Source organism: Sceloporus undulatus, chromosome 2, assembly GCF_019175285.1.
Source record: "Sceloporus undulatus isolate JIND9_A2432 ecotype Alabama chromosome 2, SceUnd_v1.1, whole genome shotgun sequence".
Taxonomy (NCBI): domain Eukaryota; kingdom Metazoa; phylum Chordata; class Lepidosauria; order Squamata; family Phrynosomatidae; genus Sceloporus; species Sceloporus undulatus.
In genome coordinates, this window is record NC_056523.1 from 9,625,528 (window position 1) to 9,643,358 (window position 17,831).

At 38.9% G+C, this 17,831-nt stretch overlaps 2 protein-coding genes across 2 annotated transcripts in view; one reads left to right on the forward strand and one right to left on the reverse strand.

Annotated features, from left to right (window-relative positions):
• Nucleotides 1-16,231, reverse strand: part of LOC121923605 (peroxynitrite isomerase THAP4-like) — a 22,600-nt gene extending 6,369 nt beyond the window's left edge. Inside the window, exons 1-7 of the mRNA XM_042454161.1 lie at nucleotides 16,124-16,231; nucleotides 14,083-14,183; nucleotides 11,262-11,463; nucleotides 8,669-8,822; nucleotides 7,755-8,161; nucleotides 7,060-7,171; nucleotides 5,652-5,768 (exon numbers count right to left, since the gene is read on the reverse strand). Coding sequence (XP_042310095.1) covers nucleotides 5,652-5,768; nucleotides 7,060-7,171; nucleotides 7,755-8,161; nucleotides 8,669-8,822; nucleotides 11,262-11,463; nucleotides 14,083-14,153 — 1,063 coding nt within the window. The 5' untranslated portion in view covers nucleotides 14,154-14,183; nucleotides 16,124-16,231. The remainder of the gene's footprint in view (nucleotides 1-5,651; nucleotides 5,769-7,059; nucleotides 7,172-7,754; nucleotides 8,162-8,668; nucleotides 8,823-11,261; nucleotides 11,464-14,082; nucleotides 14,184-16,123) is intronic.
• Nucleotides 16,232-16,342: 111 nt separating this feature from the next.
• The window catches only part of LOC121921807 (zinc finger protein 585A-like), a 26,008-nt gene continuing 24,519 nt past the window's right edge, over nucleotides 16,343-17,831 (forward strand). Inside the window, exon 1 of the mRNA XM_042450377.1 lies at nucleotides 16,343-16,524. The gene's annotated coding sequence lies outside the window, so the exon portion shown is untranslated. The remainder of the gene's footprint in view (nucleotides 16,525-17,831) is intronic.

Genomic DNA, 17,831 nt, shown 5'->3' on the forward strand with positions numbered 1-17,831 from the left:
CGTCTAATGGAGCGCAGCACTTCCTTCTTGTCTGAATTAAAACTCAGTCTATTTACCCACTCCAGACTTTTATGCATCCGACAAGAATTCAGAACCCTGATCTATTTGAAGCTCTGGGAGAGATCATCTGGAGCTTTTGGGTTGGGTATTATCAGTATGCTGATAATCCCCGTTATCTCTTCTTTACAAGTGATGCCAAGGAGAAGGGGAAGAGGAGGTAGACACATCTCTGTCCCCTTTTCCCCGTGCGTGTGGTGCCTGCTTAGCGCCGGCACCCGCAGGAGAAGGGAGAGGCACAGGGGATTCTCAACATGGTGATCTCCGAGAAAGGGCGAACGACCCCAAAAGGGTCATAACCCCCAGGTTGGGAACCCCTGAAATAGATGCTGAAAAGCACAGGGACAATATTAAGCCCTTGGAAACCTTATAGGCTAAAACAAAAAAACAAAAAGCTTCATTATATACCGCTTATACTGAACTATAGTATTTAAGCCAGGGGTAGGCAACCTTTTGAGCCAGGGGCCGGGTTGCTGTCCCTCAGACAACTGGGGGGCCGAAGCCAAAAATAAATATAATTAAATATTATTTTTAAAATATTAATAATAATAAATATAAAAAACAATTCCTACATACACTGCACAATCATTTTTGAAGTAAAAACCAAACCAGTCGTTATGCAACCTCTCTCTTTTTCTTTTCTTTTTTCTGCAGCCTTGCAGTTCTGCAAAAGCAAACCCCTCCCGCCTCTTCTGCACACAAGACTTTATTAGGAAGGAAAGGGTTGAAAAATTAACTTCTCATTCTCCTTCTTTTTTGCCTTGGGCATGTCACACTCTCTCAGCCTCAGAGGATGGCAATGGATCCCCACCCCCTCTGAGAAAACTGCCCCGAAAACCCCCACAGAAGGCATAACAACTGGAAGGCCACAACAGCAACAAATCCAAACTTGCTGGGGGGGCGGGCAAGTCACACTCTCTCAGCCTCAAGGGAAGGCAATGGCACAAACCACCACACTCTTGAAAAAACTTTGCAAAGGATCGTTTATAATAAGTCAGGAAAATGACTTGAAGGCACACAACAACAACCAACTCCCAGCCTTGTATCTTGAAGGCTGAGGCACAGATTGCAGAAATGGACTTCCCTTTCTGGCCCAACACCGCCCCCCCCCCATACACAATTCCAAAACCACACTAGGCACATTTGGGCATTTCACATGGCTTTCTTAACATGGCAATCTCTTGCATATTTAATCAGGGCTATTGCAGAACCAAATCTTTGGGTTTCAATGAAATGGTTTAACATGGCTATGCATTATTGAACAAGTCCAGGTGGTTTCACAAAGAAGTGGATTTGTTGTTTAGGTTCTTGAATGTATATACTCATGTATAAGTCTAGAAATTTAGGTCAAAAAACTGACACAAAAAACCTGAGTCGACTTATCCATGGGTCAATGTAGTACTGTATCTTAACTCTTATTTAAAAGAAGGAACCATCTTCTGGTGAAAAGCAGTATAATATGTGAAGCACTGACCCTCTCTACTCTCTTATCCATCCAGTCTTAAGAGTAAGCACAAAGAGTTATGTCTGCTGGAATTTTGTAAGTTCTTTGACATTGTTTTGCTTTGCTTCATCCTTTAGATCGTTTGCTATGTGCCCCTAAATTTTACCCTTGACTTATCCACATGTCATAGCAAAATCCATAATTTTGACCTCAAAACTTGCCCTTGCAGGACTCATATACACGAGGTCAACTTATAGTAGAGTATATACGGTACTTCTACAATGTACTTTTTCACAGAGGTATAGATAACATGGCCCTCCAGATACTGCACCATAACTCCCATCAGCACTGACCAATAGTGGTGGATGATGGGAGTTGCAAGAAAACATGTGGAATCTCCTTCCCACATTTATAATGTGAACGATCTGTGGGGAGGACACTTGGGATGCAGTGTATCTCTTATAGGTCTTACTGCCCCACCTCTCATCCTTTAGCCACAAGCCATTTACTACCAACCCTGCTCCTCCTTGACCACACGCCTTTTTTGAGAGATATATCAATGAACTCTTAATACATATAAATGCTCCTGAGCATGTACAAAGCATTGTCCCTTCACCAGTAAGTAACAGCAACCTCTCCCTCAACTGTCAGAAGAGAAGAGCAAGGCAGATGGCAGAGATCCAACCCATCACACACACTTCTTTTGTCACAATCGTTCTCTCTGGGTGCATCTACACTGTAGAAATAATGCGGTTCGACTGTAGCCTCATTCTATGAAATCCATGCATGTTTAGTTTTACAAGGTCTTTTACCTTCTCTGCCAAAGAATGCTGGTGCCTCACAAAACTACTAATCGCAGGATTTTGTAGGATGGAGCCGTGATAGTTAAACTGTGTTATTTCTGCAATGTAGATGCTCTCTCTCTCTCACACACAAACAAAACATTTCTACACACTGTGCAGTAGCCTGCAGCTGACCACAACTCCCCCCATTTATCATCGAACAAAGCAAATTCTGTCACATATTTATGGGCCAGCATCACCAGCAGAAATTGTGTGTATTTTTTGTTGTTTTCTTGCCTCCAAATAAGGCCACCAGGCCCCTCTAATGGAGGACAGGGCCTGCCAGAATGCACATTGTCTATGATAAAAGGGTTAAAATTCAGAATTTTACTACTGCTCAGGAACTGAAGATTATAATGCTGACATGTACTAAGAGCAAAGGCTGATATTCTAGGTCATGTAAAATTATGTTTTGGAATGTAAACAAACTGGAAATGGCTCCTAACTTATTATTCTAACCCAAATAAAAGGAAGTACTGCATAAACAGTTTGAGGACAGTGAAACAAAACATATAGATAAAAGATTGATTGATGGCTAACCCACAGGGGATAGAGACGTATGTTAGGACATCCAATGAATATACAGAGGTGTAAATGTTTAATTCAATATAACCAATGAAATGTGATTTCTAGGTTTGTTTTTTTTTGTTCAAAATACTATAAAAATCGGGTTCACTTTGAATTCGGGGTGCCAGTAATTTGGATGAACTTCCTACTGGGAACAATGCTGCAGCAATAATAAAAATGTTTCCTTTCCAACTGACCCCTTGGTCTCCCAACAGTACAATGTAGGTTTTTGAGAAAATAATAATAATAATAATAATAATAATAATAATAATAATAATGATGTTTTATTTTTATCCTGCTTCTCCGATAGGATCGAGGCGGCTTACAGACAGTAATAAAATACAGACAATGGCCTGGTCCTGAGTTCCTGGGCTTGGATTTTATTCTCAGGACAAGAAACAGGAATCTCAGGGACAGATCAATTTCTTTTAAAAACTGGCGGATACACCCACTATATTCGTGTGTGTTTGTGTGCAAGTGTGCCTCCACATGTGCAACCTTTAGTCCCAATTAACCATTCCCAATTTTAGAAGAAAAGCAGACAAGGACAACTACTATAGTGAGCCCTTGGTATCTCCTGGGATTTGCTTCCAGGGCCCACTGTGGGTACCAAAATACGTGGATGTTAAAATACGATTATGTACAATGGCCTAGTAAAATGATGTCCCTTATATAAAATGGCAAATTAAGGTTTGCTTGTTGGATTTTTAAAATTAATATTTTCAAGGCATGGATGGTTGAATCCATGGATACGGAGGGCCGACAATATTTTTCCCCTGAAGGCTTGGGTTGCCAGAGCAAAAACTGGAGAGAGCACCTATACCAGTGATGGTGAACCCTTTACAGACCGAGTGCCCAAACTGCAACCCAGACCCCACTTATTTATTGCAAAGTGTCATGTCCCTCTGGCTTTCTAGTAAGAAACTCTGGCAAACTCTGTGCTAGGGCGACAGCATGTGTGCCCAAAGAGAGGGCTCTGAGTGCCACCTCTGGCACGCGTGCCATAGGTTCGCCATCACTGACCTATACCTTTAATGGTTGTGTACAGGAAGGAATTTCAGTGATTTTCTGTAATTTGTTGTTTGCTGAGGTGCTCAGCCTTCTCTGTGGGAGAGCTCTGGTGTCTCACCAAACTACAAATCCCAGGATTCTGTAGGATAGTCATGGCAATTAAACTGGTGTCAAACTTTTTAAATTCTGCAATGTGGATACACCCAGTATTTCAGGGAGAACTCGGTTCATCCTTTTAAAAGACAGTGCACAAGTCTGCTTGTCTCTGACTAACTTTTGAGGTCAATATCAAAGAAATCACATGCTTTGCTCTTCTGAGGCTTTTTCTTATATGGATGCTTTCTGCTCTTTCTTCCCATGAGGTAAAATCTGGGTTGACAGGCTTTGGCCTAGCAGGAAAGCCTATACCACAGTGTCAGAGGTCCAAAACACACTGCAGAAATAATCCAGTTTGAGACTGCTTTATCCTGGATCAATGCTTGGGAATTCTGGGAACTTTAGTTTTGTGAGCCATGTAGCCTTCTCTGTCAGAGAGCTCTGGTATGAAAATAAACTACAATTCCCAGGATTCTCTAGCACTAAACCAGAAGTCTAAAACTGGATTATTTCCACAGTGTGTTTTGGTCCAGAATTATTATTTTTTAAATCAGTCAGTCAGTTCCAAAAATGTCAGTTCCAAATTCAATGCCTTATTGTCTTCTCAAAAAGAAAATCAACATGTTCATTTTTCAAGGTGGGGGGGAGCCTAAGAACAATGAAAAATGTCTTGCTGTAGAAATAAATGGGTGAGCCAGCATAGCATAATGCAGTGGTCCCCAAATATTACCCTTTAAGAGATTTTGGACTTCAGCTCCCAGAAGTCTCAGCCATGTTGGCCAATAGTCTGGAATTCTGGGATCTGAAATCCAAAATCCTTTAAAGGGCACAATTTGGGGACCACTGGCATAGTGGTTTGAGCATTGGACTATGGACTTTATCACACAGGGAAAATCGGGGAAAAGTGGCAGTTTAAACTGTCATTATGCTGTAAAAATCGTATGATTGCGCTGAAGATTTTCACACGATATTGTGATTAAAGAGGACATATCCCAGCAATAACCAAGTAATAACCAGCAACAAATCATTCACGGGGAAATCCTGTGAATTTGTTGCTGGTTATTATCTGGTTATTCCCGGGATAAGTCCTCTTTAATCGCAATTTATGTGAAAATCTTCCCATGATCACGCGACTTTCCCAGAATAATAACAATTTAAACCCCCGATTCCCCCCCGTGTGATAGTCTTATGATTCTAGAGATCAGGGTTTGATTCCTGGCTCGTCCATGAAACCCACTGGGGCTCATTTGAATGGGCCTCAAGCATAGGCGAAATTCGCCTTACGCGGGGAGGTCCAGAACGGATCCCCCGCGTAATGCGAGACTCAACTGTAAATGCAGTATTAGTAAATGCCCCACAGGATTCAACGGGGCCCTGCGTGTGCGGACTGGACGTCCCGCACCACTGAAAATAGTGGAGGTCGCCCCTCTGCAGATATTCAAGGTTGTGGATCTCAGATCCCGCAAGTTAGGAGGGGCAACTGTATAAAATAAATGAATAAATGAAGGTAATGTATGCTCATTCTGTCTTGACACATAAATAGGCTTGGATTATGTTACACTATATACTGGTTCTCTTAACGAAGCCACAATACTTCTTGCTCCTTCTTCCTGTATCCAAAAACAAATACTCACTTTCAACAACCTCAATCACAGAGGAAATGTCTTCTGGGGATATGCCTTCTTCTGACACATGTCCTTCTGCCTGAATATTTTCTGTCTGATTTTCTATCACATTGTCATCTTCTTCTGCTGCAAAGAAGAGAAAAAGAAAAGAAAAATGAAATGGGGAAATCATCTCACATCCAGAAAGCAGGAAACCACCCTAAATAGCTATGAGCAAAGGCTGTCACTTTTTATTTGTGTTCAAGGGTTTCCAAACTCAGCGGGTTTTCCCATTAAAATGTAACTCCAAATCAAGGTGCAGGCATAGATGCAGAAAATATATTCATTTTTCTATTTGATACCTAGTAATATGTGAACTGACCAAAAAAGGAAGGAGGGAAGGAAGGAAGGAAGGAGGGAAGGAAGGAAGGAACTTATTTTTAAGAAAGTGATACCAGCCAGGACTGCTCTTCTAAGTTTTCTCTCTCACAGACTACTAGAGGATTATAAAAGCAATCTTCCAAATGTCAGCATTTATTTATTTATATCTTACCTCTCTCCCTATAAGGGACCCAATAGCCTTACAGTATGGCTCAAAAGAAAAGACAGCTATAATAAGATAAATTACAAAATTTTAAAAAAAATCAAACTAGCAATCAAATTAGAAATACAAATTTTGAACAATTTTTAACAACATTTAAAACGTAACAGTGAAGATGAAAATATAGTATACCCTCTTAAAAGACTCCTCTGCAATGGTCAGATAAGTCAAAATCCTGTCTGAACAAAAAAGTCTTTGCCTGGTTGTATAAAGAGGGAATTCTGTCATCTAGGAGCAGCCACCAAGAAGGCCATTTCCCACTCTGAGAGAAAGCCGAGATATAAAGCCCATAAATAAATAATCAAACAAACAAATAAATTTAAAAATAAAAATAAAAAATGTCCCCACCAAATGTGCCCATGACTGTGGTGAGACTGATGGCTGGTCTACACATTTAAAATATTCCTTATTCCAGTCAAACAGAATGTATTCTGGGCACACACAATTTGCAGGAGTTATTGGCTTTTTATGGGGAGCTTCCCCAAAAAATCCTTAATCTCTGTGAAAAAATGCTTTGAGGTTTTCACCAGAGTATCTGGCTACATTATTGCACTGTAGCCATAAGTCCACTTCGCATGTGGCTGCGCATGTTCAGCAAAGGGAGGATGAATAGATGCAAATACAGTAGATGTGAATTTGCACAAGAAAGTGAACTACTAACAGTCACTGAGAATGTGCAAAAATGTTCACCAATTCTCATAGTACACTTGCATGTAGACCAGCTAGTCCTCCACTGAGAATGTCAAACTTGAGTAGAAGGAGAAGTGAGAAAGCAGAAAGTAAATCTGTCCTAAGAACAGCATCCTGCAACAGAGACCTGCACAAAAAAAGACTTACACATTGGGTTGGTCATTCTGCCTCCTGTTTTGATGGGGGAATGCTGAAGGTTTGAGGACACCTTCTTGGACCTGGAGATATTGAGCACCACCTCTGTCAATGGCTGCTGCATCTAGAAAAATCAAAATGGAGCAAAGGGACAAGAGGGTACAAGAGGATTACTAAATGCTGTACAATTCAGACCTCACGATCTGTATACAGTTTTAAAAACATTTTAATATTTTTAATGTCCAATGTTTTTAACTTTTTAACTTGTTTAATTGTTGTTTAATATATCTACATGTTCATGCTTTTGTATTTTTGTATGCTTGAATCCATGGATAAAAAAATCTGTGGATACAGAGGAATAACTGTACTATTTGAAATATGTTGTTAGCTGCCTTGAGTCCCTATATCAGGAGAAAGGAGATATATAAATAAATAAAAGAACAAAAATAATTAAAAATAATTCTATCATCTACATAAGATATTTTATGATGGTTATCATAGCACCTCTCAGTCTTCTTCTCTCTCAATCTTCCTCCTTGGACTTTGTTTCTAGACATTTTATCATCTTGGTCTCCCTCCTCTGGACAGCTTGTCCTCTCTCCCTTCAGTATTCACTGACAGATGACATTCTTAAGTCCTAGATGTTCTTGGACCATTCAGTCAATCAGCTTCAGCATCCTAAAACTACCAAGAAGAAATGATCTCACCTTCTGCTCTTGCTGACTCTTCAGGAAATCCTCTGCCAGGGCTACAGCCTGGTCACAATTTGCCGGCCCCTCTTCCTTGATGTATTCTTGCATCTGCTGGGGCAGGATGGTCAGAAACTGTTCCAAGATCACCAGCTCCAGCATTTGCAACTTGGAGTGCCTTCCTGGCTTCAGCCACCGACGGCAAAGGTCTCTGAGCCGACTGCAAACAGCGCGGGGAGCCTCACCCTCTTGGTAGCAGAAATCCCGAAAATGCTGGCGTTCCACATCTGAGTTGATCATGGGTTCCTCTGGGGCATACTGTATTGTCCTTTCCCTGCATTCTCTCCAGGGCCTGCTCTGGAGAAGAGTGGGGTTTTTGCCTGGTGCAGCTGGGCCCTGCTCCTGTGCAACAGGAAGATCTGGACCTAAATTATTTTAAAATTAAGGAGAAAAATGACAAGAATCAAAGAGGATGCAGAGAACCTGAAGAGTGAGAAGCATTGTTTTTCCATAATAACCAAAAACTTCATTTTGGGTCTCCCCATAACAACAACAACAACAACAACAACAACAACAACAACCATTTGTATTTCTTACCCCCCTTTCCCCAAGGATTGAGGGAAGGAACAACAATAAATTAAGATACCACATACAAAACACATCAGTTAAAAATACGTATCAGTTCAAAACATACATTAATTTAAAAGAGCAAATAAAACCACATTAAAACAATAAATCCATAATTCAAAATTCACAATTTAAAATCATCTGGCTAGGCCTGCCAGAAGAGATTGGTCTTTAATGCTGTTTTAAATTTGGGCAGCATATTCAGCTGTCAAATTATGTAACAATGTCCTGGCCTTCTGGCTAAATAATAAACTAAATCTATTCTCTTACACTGTAACCATGTGGAGTTAATTTGCTTAGGTTACCTGGACTTGTTGGGAGAGAGTAGGAATGTTCTAGACCAACAACATCACTTCCAAGAGAAGGCTCATCTGTGTCACTGTCTTTGATTTTCAATGGATGGCTTGGAGGTGGCTCTGGTGGTTTATGTTGGAGGAGGGAGCGTCTCTTTTTACCTCCCTGCAAGAGAAATTAAATACAAGACACACATGGTGACCAAACATGACAGAATCAGGGACAAAGAAAACACTTCATTTTAAAAAACTGAATGTTTTCTTTGAAGGAAATATGTGGAACCTAAATAGATACAGATTGAGTCTCCCTTATTCAAAATGCTTGGGACCAGAAGTGTTTGGGATTTCAGAATTTTTCAGATTTTGGAGTATTTGCATACAAATAATGAAATATTTTGGAGATGGGACCCATGTCTAAACATGACATTCATTTATGTTTCACATACTTCTTATCCACATAGCCTGAAGGTAATTTCATACAGATATTGGCGGGATACAGACCTCCGCTTTGCGGCGGTCTCCCGCCGGCGCCATTTGCTCCGCGCAGGAGCCGCAGCAGCCAAACCGCGCGGCTCCCGCGCGGAGCAAAAAAGAAGCTCCATTTCGGAGCTTCTTTTTGCGGCACCTCTATGACGTCGCGAGGCGCCGCTGGCACATTCGCGACATCATAGGTGCTGCGACACGTCTGGACGCTATGCGTCCAGTACATAAACATGGCGGCACCCATGTGGAAGGGGCGCCGTCATCTTGTATGTATTCTATACGTACTAGGGTTAGGGGGGTGCGGAAGCACCGCCCCTTCCTAACCCTAGTACATATAGAATACGTACTATATGGCAGTTTGTATTCCGCCATTATTAATAATTTTGTGTATGAAACAAAGTTTGTGTACAATGAACCATCAGAAAGCAAAGGTGCCATTATATCATTGTAATGTTTCAGAATTCTAGATAAGGGAGTTTCAACTTGTAGTATATATAACTACAAGTTGTAGTTACTTGAACTTTTCATCTAATCTAACAGGTCTCTTCATATATGACTCTCCAGGAACAGCAAAAGGTATACCACAACTTGCAAGGTCACTCTAAAAAGTAATTAGTCAAAGTTTCAGTTCTAATACCCAGCTCTTCAAAGTGGTCAGCTGTTATTTTCAAAAAGCTCTGCGTTTTAAGGTTTTTCACAAGTAACTAAAATGATTATTTCAAAAATAAACATCTGAATGTAGCAGCATCAAGCTTAGCACAAGCCAACACTTCATCCATATGATATTCTTTCCCTCTCATTTAAGTGAGCCCTCACCTCTGTAATGATAAAAGTAATTTATTAGAAGAGATTCTGTTGTGTATTTACACTGGCATAATTATTCCAATGCAGACAGCAGCATAGTGGCAGGATGGCAAGTGTTGCCATCATTGTCTTCACTGGCTTTGAACAACTTATTTCCAATATCTGCCTTTTGGGAGGTGATGTGCCTTGGAAGACTGCCATGGACAATTGCCTGACCCACAGCATAGGTGAGTATCCAGGCCAGCTGTCTAAAGCACTTTGCTCCTGAGGATCCATCAGAAAGCCAGGTGTCGGGAAATAGGTGACTTAAAGCCAACACCCTTCTTCTCCCAACTATGAGATAGTGGTTTCCCTTTAATACCGCTATGACTGTTTGCAACCATTAGTGTAACAGACTACTGTATTAGACTAGTAGATTCCCATCAACAAAATTCTGTCCTAAAATTTACAATTACACTGTAAAAGAGGTAATGGTATCCCTTGTTCAGTTACAATCATAATGTAATTTAGTTACACCTTTCTTATTAAGCGAACAAAGTACAGAGAGTCCTCAGTATCCACTGGGATTTGGTTCCAGGCCCCCCACTCCATGGAAGCCAAAATCTATGGATACTCAAGTCCCATTATATACAATGACTGTTGTCCCATATATTGAAAAATCAAGGTTTGCTTTTTGGAATTTAAAAAATATATATTTTCAAGCCCTAGAATCCATGGATGCAGAACCTTTGGATACAGAAGACTGACTGTAATTACAGGACAATTATTATAGGTACCCAATTATTTCCAAGTTATGGTTTATACATGCAAAGTTACCATCCAAAAGTATGGCAGACTCATGTAATTGTGTGGTGTGAACAAGATGCTTTCTATTAAGGCTAGGGATTGGCAGAACACAAAGGCACATCAGTATGCAAAGGATCTTGTAGCACCTTTGAAACTAACTGGGCAAAAAAGTTGTAGCATAAGGTTTTGTAGGCTAGGTCTGCATCAGAGGAAGTAGACCTAGGATGTATCTACACTGTAGAAATAATGTAGTTTGACACTACTTTAAGTACCATGGCTCTATGCTACAGAATGTTGGGATTTGAAGTTTTGTGAGGCATCAGCACTCTTTGTCAGAGAAGGCTAAATGCCTTCTACCTACAAATCCCAGGATTCCACAGAATGGAGGAACAGCACTTAAAGTGGTGTCAAAGAGCATTATTTTTACAGCTTTCCGAAAGCTGGTGCTGCAATTTTTTTCACACAGTTTCTCTCAAAAGCTGCTATGCTACAAGATCCCTTGGCAGGTAGGACTGGTGATGGCAATAGTTACCTTCTTCAGCCGTTCAGGTATATTAAACACTGAGGGAATCGCTTCAGGCTTCAAGTATCGCCTGCCAGAAGCCACATTTTCAAGGTAATCCGTCTCACAGAAATGTTCAGAGCAGATCACATGGTGCCGCGTCGGTGTGAAGTTCTTGCGTCGGATGTTCCAAACCCACTTTTTTAGCACATCCTTTTTCCCAAGAGGAAACCTATGACCATAATTTTTTATAAAAAGTTATAAATGAAATTTACATTCCACACAGACAATGTTCAAGTATGTTAAATTCAATATCTAGCACTTGTCCAAGAATCAGCCCATAATTATGGCAATTAAAAAACAACAGATGTTGATGGAGGCTAGTTTGTAGAACAATGCTTAGCTTCTACAAATTGTTCCTCTTAGTAGAAAAATAAGAGCCAATGTTATGTAGAGGCTAGGTCTCTGAGAGACTAGGGTTCAAATTCCTGCTTGGCAAAAGAAACTCACTAGGTGACCGTGAACAAATCGCAGTGTTTCTCTCGGTCTGAGAGGATGGCAATGGCAAATCCCCTCTGAACAAACCTTGCACAGAAAACCCACCTTAGGCTCACCTTAAACTGGAAATGATTTGAAAACACATAACAACAATCTGTATGGAGGAAACACCTAAAATCCATTAGGTTTACAAAAGATCTGCTCTTTGTGGAGACAGAAACTGATAGCACTGGTCAACATTTTGCTCCTGTTTCTATGTATCTTATCCTGTGTCTCTCCCCCTTGTTCTACTCTGAGGAGTAAAAGGAGGGGAACTGAACAAAACAGTCTAGGTTCAAGATACCCACCTTCATATAACAACAAAGTATGCAGTCAAGCATTGCTAAGGTCCAGTTTTTACACAAAGCAGATGGGGCTGTCAAGCCTCTGTCTGGGTAATACCACTACAGATTTGCACGGGGAGGGCTGGCATAATTTAAATGCATCTTTGTAGATATGTAAAACAATGCAGTCCAAATATACTTCTATTGATTCTTTGGCAGCTGTAAGAATTAAGTCTCCAAGCCTCTGAACTGCATCAACACACAGGCTCAAATCAAACTGCCTTTATTTTCCATACCCAAAGGATTCTGAATCTGAATTGACATTCTCACCTAACAATGGAGGGTTACAAACCACCATTAGGGACGTCCTAAGGATGTCCCAGTTTGAAAAAGGGGCGTCTCTTCTAGACGCCCCTTACCCTATCACGGACTCAGTCCGTACAAAATGGCAGTGCCCTGTTCATACGGGCACCGCCATTTTGACGTAGCGGACGCTCTGCGTCCGCATGTGGCACACCGGAAGTGACGCTGCAAGTGCGCCCTTTGGCACTTGCGGCGCCTCTTCCGGGGCCTGAGAAGGAGCGCGATTTCCGCACTCCTTCTCTGCAGCATCCGGGAGCTGCGCCGTTTAAAGGCTGCGGTTCCCGGACGCTGCAAGCGGAGGCAGAGCCAGACCGCTGCTTCTCAGTGGTCTGTAATGCGCCAATGGCATATATATGTCTATCCCTAGCTTCCACTCTACCAAAAAAGCATCTGAGGAAGTAGACTGAAGTCTACAAAAGCTCATGCTGCCAACTTCTTGGTTTCAGTTAGTCTCAAAGGTGCCACAAGCTCTCTCTACATACTGGCAAAATCAAGGTTTGCTTTTTGCAATTTATTTATTTTAAAAATATTTTATAGCCATGGATGCTTGAATCAGTGGATAAAAAATCCATGGATATGGAGGGCTGACTGTAATATTTTGGCCTGCAGTAATAGAACCATACTTTCCAAATTAAGAAAGTAACAGTCCATTTGTAAAATTGTGTGTGTATACAGTGGGTCCTCAGTATCCACTGGGATTTGGTTCCAGGACCCCCAAGGGTAACAAAATCTGTAAATGCTCAAGTCCCATTAGGTACAATAATGTAGTAAAATGGTGCCCCATTTAGAAACTGACAAAATCAAGATTTGCTTTTTGGGTTTTAAAAAAATGTTTTCAAGTCATGGATTGACTGTATGGTGTATGCATATAGAACTACACAAAACCTAAAATGTAATAAAATGCAAAAAAGAGAAAAAGTAATTTTGCACTAGTCAGGTGTCACCTGGAAGACCATGTTCACTTCTGGTGGTTCCATTTTAAGAAGCATATAGACAAGTTGGAGCAGGTTAACAGGATGATAAGAGGCATGGAGAACAAAGCATATGAGGAAAAGTTGAAGGAGTTGGCCCTGTTCAGATTGGTGAAAAAGAAGACTGATGGGTGACATAATCGTACTTTTTAAATACCTCAAGGGCTGCCACAGAGAGGAAGGGACAGGTTTGTTCGCTCCTGTCTCAAAGAGTATCATCAGGTCTAATAGTTTTAAGTTAGAGGAGGATAGGTTTTGACTGAACATTACAAGAGACATTTCAACAGTTAAGAGTGATTTGTACAGCACTATGTAAATTTACAGAGCTTCATAAATAAAGGTTAATAAGAATAAGAATAAGAATAATTTGGCAATGAAACCAATTGCCTAGAGAAGTGGTAGGGTCTCTTTCTCTGAACATCTCCAAAAAGAGACTGGGCAGCTGCCTGCTTGGGACGCTTTAGCAAGAGTTTCTGCACTGAGCAGTGGGAGGTGCTGACTGACGAAGGACTTCTTTTATCTGTCCTGATATGGAAAGACTATATGATATATTTCCATAAGCCAGGAATATATTTTTGGGAAGGAGTAGCATCCAGCCCAAGTGAAGTGAAGCCAAGAAGAATTGACAGAGGCTCTTGCTCACCCAGACCTACTCCTTTGGAGCTTAGGTTAGAAATGTGAAACCAAGCCCCTTACCTGTGGAATGAGATATTGTTGCCGAGGGAGAATTTGTTGTTGCAGTTTATTGCGCAGCATGATTTCACCATGATTATCTGTGTGTGGATTCCATCCAAAAACTGTAAAGGGGACAAACAATGACCGATTAACAATACAAATTATATACTTGTCTACAAGTCGAAAAATTTAAGGCCCCAAATGGGCTCCAAAATCCTAGACAGATAGATAGATAGATAGACAGACAGACAGACAGATAGATAGATAGATGGGTCAACATTGTAGTACGTCTCCCTGAGTCTTGGGAAAGCTGTGCAGAAGGGAGGGAGGAAAGAGAGGAGAGAAATTGGAGGTCTGTGTCCCCCTTTTTGCAAGCCATCAGCTTTGAGGAAAGTTGTGGGGAAAGGAGGGAAATTGGAGGTCTATGTCTTCTTTTTTTCCTCACAGGGGGTTTGCCATTCACTTCCTCTGAGGCTGAGAGAGTGTGACTTGCCCAAGGTCACCCAGTGGGTTTCATGGCTGAGCTACGAATAGAACCCTGGTCTCCAGAGTCGTAGTCCAACACTGAAAGCACTATGCTGCCATGCTGGCAAGTCACACTCTCTCAACCTTAGGGGAGGAAGGCAATGGCAAACCTCTGGACCAATCTTGCCAAGAAAACCCCATGATAGGTTCACCATAGGGTTGCCATACGTCGGAAATGAACTGAAGGCACACAAAAACAGCAAAATACACAAAACATCTAGTTGTAGCCGCATTGGCCATATAGCAAATCCATAACATCCAAACAACAATACCTTTATTGGGCCGACCAAAATGCACAATTACATGTTGCAAGCTTGTGCAATTACATGCGCATTTTGGTCGGCCCAATAAAGGTATCACTGTTTGGATGTTAACAAAATACATAAGTTATACCTACACATATATCCCAACACAAACATAGTCACACACACATACATCCTTGGAGTGAAATCTACCAGTCCAATTCAACCAGATTCTCTCAGTTCCCTATTGGCAATATATATATCCCAACACAAACGTAGGCTGGATTAAAAGTTGGCAATCTTAATATATATTTACAGTCATATATACTTCATTACTTAAAATTTACAAAAAGAAAAAATATCATACAGATCTAAACCAAAAAGCATAACATTATCTTATCTATAATATTCTATACATACTCATTATTCCCAAGGAATACCCAAAACCTTTCTTCATTCTCATTCTCAACTTGCTTTCCTTTCTATTATTTCTAACACCCCTCTTTTCATATTCTTCTGCTTCCTACATCTTAATTTTTAATATTTCCCTTTTTCAAATTATTATTATGGTTGGTTTATTTCCATAAAATTATCAATTTACATTCAAAGGTAATACTTCTCGTATCTTGCTTCCAAAACAAAATTCTTAATATTACTAATTTTACTTAGTATTATATTCTTAATATTACTTACACTTTGTATATTTATCAATTAAATTTCCATTATTTTATTTATTTACTATATTCTTAATATTACTTATACTTTGTATATTTATGAATTAATTTTCAATTATTTCCACTTATTTATTTTCTCCTATTCTTTCCTGTTTTGGCATAAAATGTCCCATTTAATATTCTACTTCATTTTTACACCTTTCTTAGTATCTTTTTAGTATCAATTTTCTTTAGATTCTCAAGTAATACTTATTTTTTATCTTTCATTTTTATTTATTTTTCCTCTTCATCTCTTTTCTTTTTTAATTTCTTTGTATTATTTTTCAAAAGTTGGCAATCTTAAAAAGGATCTAAGGGTCTTAAAGGATCTCTCCCCTTCCCCAGCAAATGCAATGCTAGCTGGGGATACTGGGAGCTGCAACCCAAATGCAAGACTCTCATCCCTATTCCAATGGCAGTAGCAGTGGCTTCTTGGGTTTCAGAGAATCTTGCTTTTGGGTTTCAGAGGAGCCTTTCATGCCATTAGAGATGTTGTTTGACCCCCAATGCCACCCCATATTATGGAAAAATATACATTTTTAGACACACACACAATTGCCAAGACATTCACATTTTCCTTACACTGAGCCTCTGTCTCTTTGCATTCAGCTTCAGCTCCTTTTCCAGCCAATGCAACTTCCTCTTTTGTCCAAAACAGGAAGGTGCATCCTCTATTGCTTTCCCCACAAACACAAAAAACAAAGGAAATACATCCTTCTCCAAAATTAAAATTAAAATTTAAAAACACACCCTTTCCTCCAAATAACCTACCTCTGTGTTAAGCATCCCAGTTTACCCCATTTGCTAGATCCCTGCAAATATAATTGGGTTGCACAGACTTGCTGGGGAGGTTGCAGATTTTTCTTTTCCTTTTCTTTAAAACAGAACTCAAATGTTTTAATTTTTAAAAAAGCTGAAAATGCAACTGAATAAGAACCTTGCAGGAGTTTGAAAACGTTGCAAAGGAGTTTGTGGAATGGCTGGTAAGTTACAATTCTTGGTTCTCTTAATTTTCTGGATTTGGGGGAATAAGGGTTCTGTCTTTAGGGCTGGATCTTGATTTATTTGTTTTGTGGACTACAATTTCCACACTCTTAAGGATTATGGGAGCTGAAGTCCTCAAATCTAGAGAAACAGACCCAAACAAAGGTTTTTTTCCTCCCCTTCTCTGCCTGATTTTCTGGGAGGAAAAGTTAAAAGTTAAATTAATTTAAATTCAATTTAAAATAACCTTATTTAACTTTATAAAATAGCTTTTGTTTAAATTCAAATGAATGTAAATTTAAATTTATTTTAAATGAATTTAAAATTTAAAATGATTTACATTTATATTAATGCATTTAAAATAATCATTTAAATGCATTAAAATAAAAATGCATTAGAATCATTTATGAATATAAAAATAAATGTAAATGATAAATTTATTTTAAATGAATTTAAAATGCATGTAAAATTATTTACATTTATTTTAAATGAATTTAAAATTTAAAATTATTTACATTTATTTTAATGCATATAAAATAATCATTTAAATGCATTAAATCATTTATGAATATGAAAATGAATTTAAAATAAATGTAAATGATAAATTTATTTTAAATGAATTTAAAATGCATGTAAAATCATTTACATTTATTTTAAATGGATTTAAAAATATTTAAAATTATTTAAATGAATTTAAAACATTTATTTTAAATCCATTTAAAATAAATGTAAATGATAAATTTATTTTAAATGAATTAAAAAAACTTTAAAATAATTTAAATTTATTTTAAATGGTTTTAAAATAAATGTTTTAAAATCAATATAAATTCATATACGTACATATACATATACATATACATATATATATATATATATATATGAGTTCTCACCCCTTTACAAAAATGGTATCTCCTGCCTATTTATCTGAAATGGAAGATATACTGTATATCTTTTTATATCTATTATATATAAAAATATATTACATTTTGGTATATTATTATTATTATTTTCAAGTAGATTAAAATTACAAACTGTACAGTTAAACAAAGAAAACTATTATTATTATTATTATTATTATTATTATTATTATTATTATTATTGGTATATTATATGCTATTATTTTGCTATTTTTGGGAAATGGTATCTCCCATATGCGTTCCCCCCTTTTCTCAAAAATGGTACCTCCTCTACGCCTTCCTGCTTGTCATGGAAGATACCATTTCACTGCCTCATTTAGGGGGGGAGACCAGGACTAAACCATTTTTAATCCGTGCCCGTCGTAATAATTTAAACTAAAAAAGAAGTT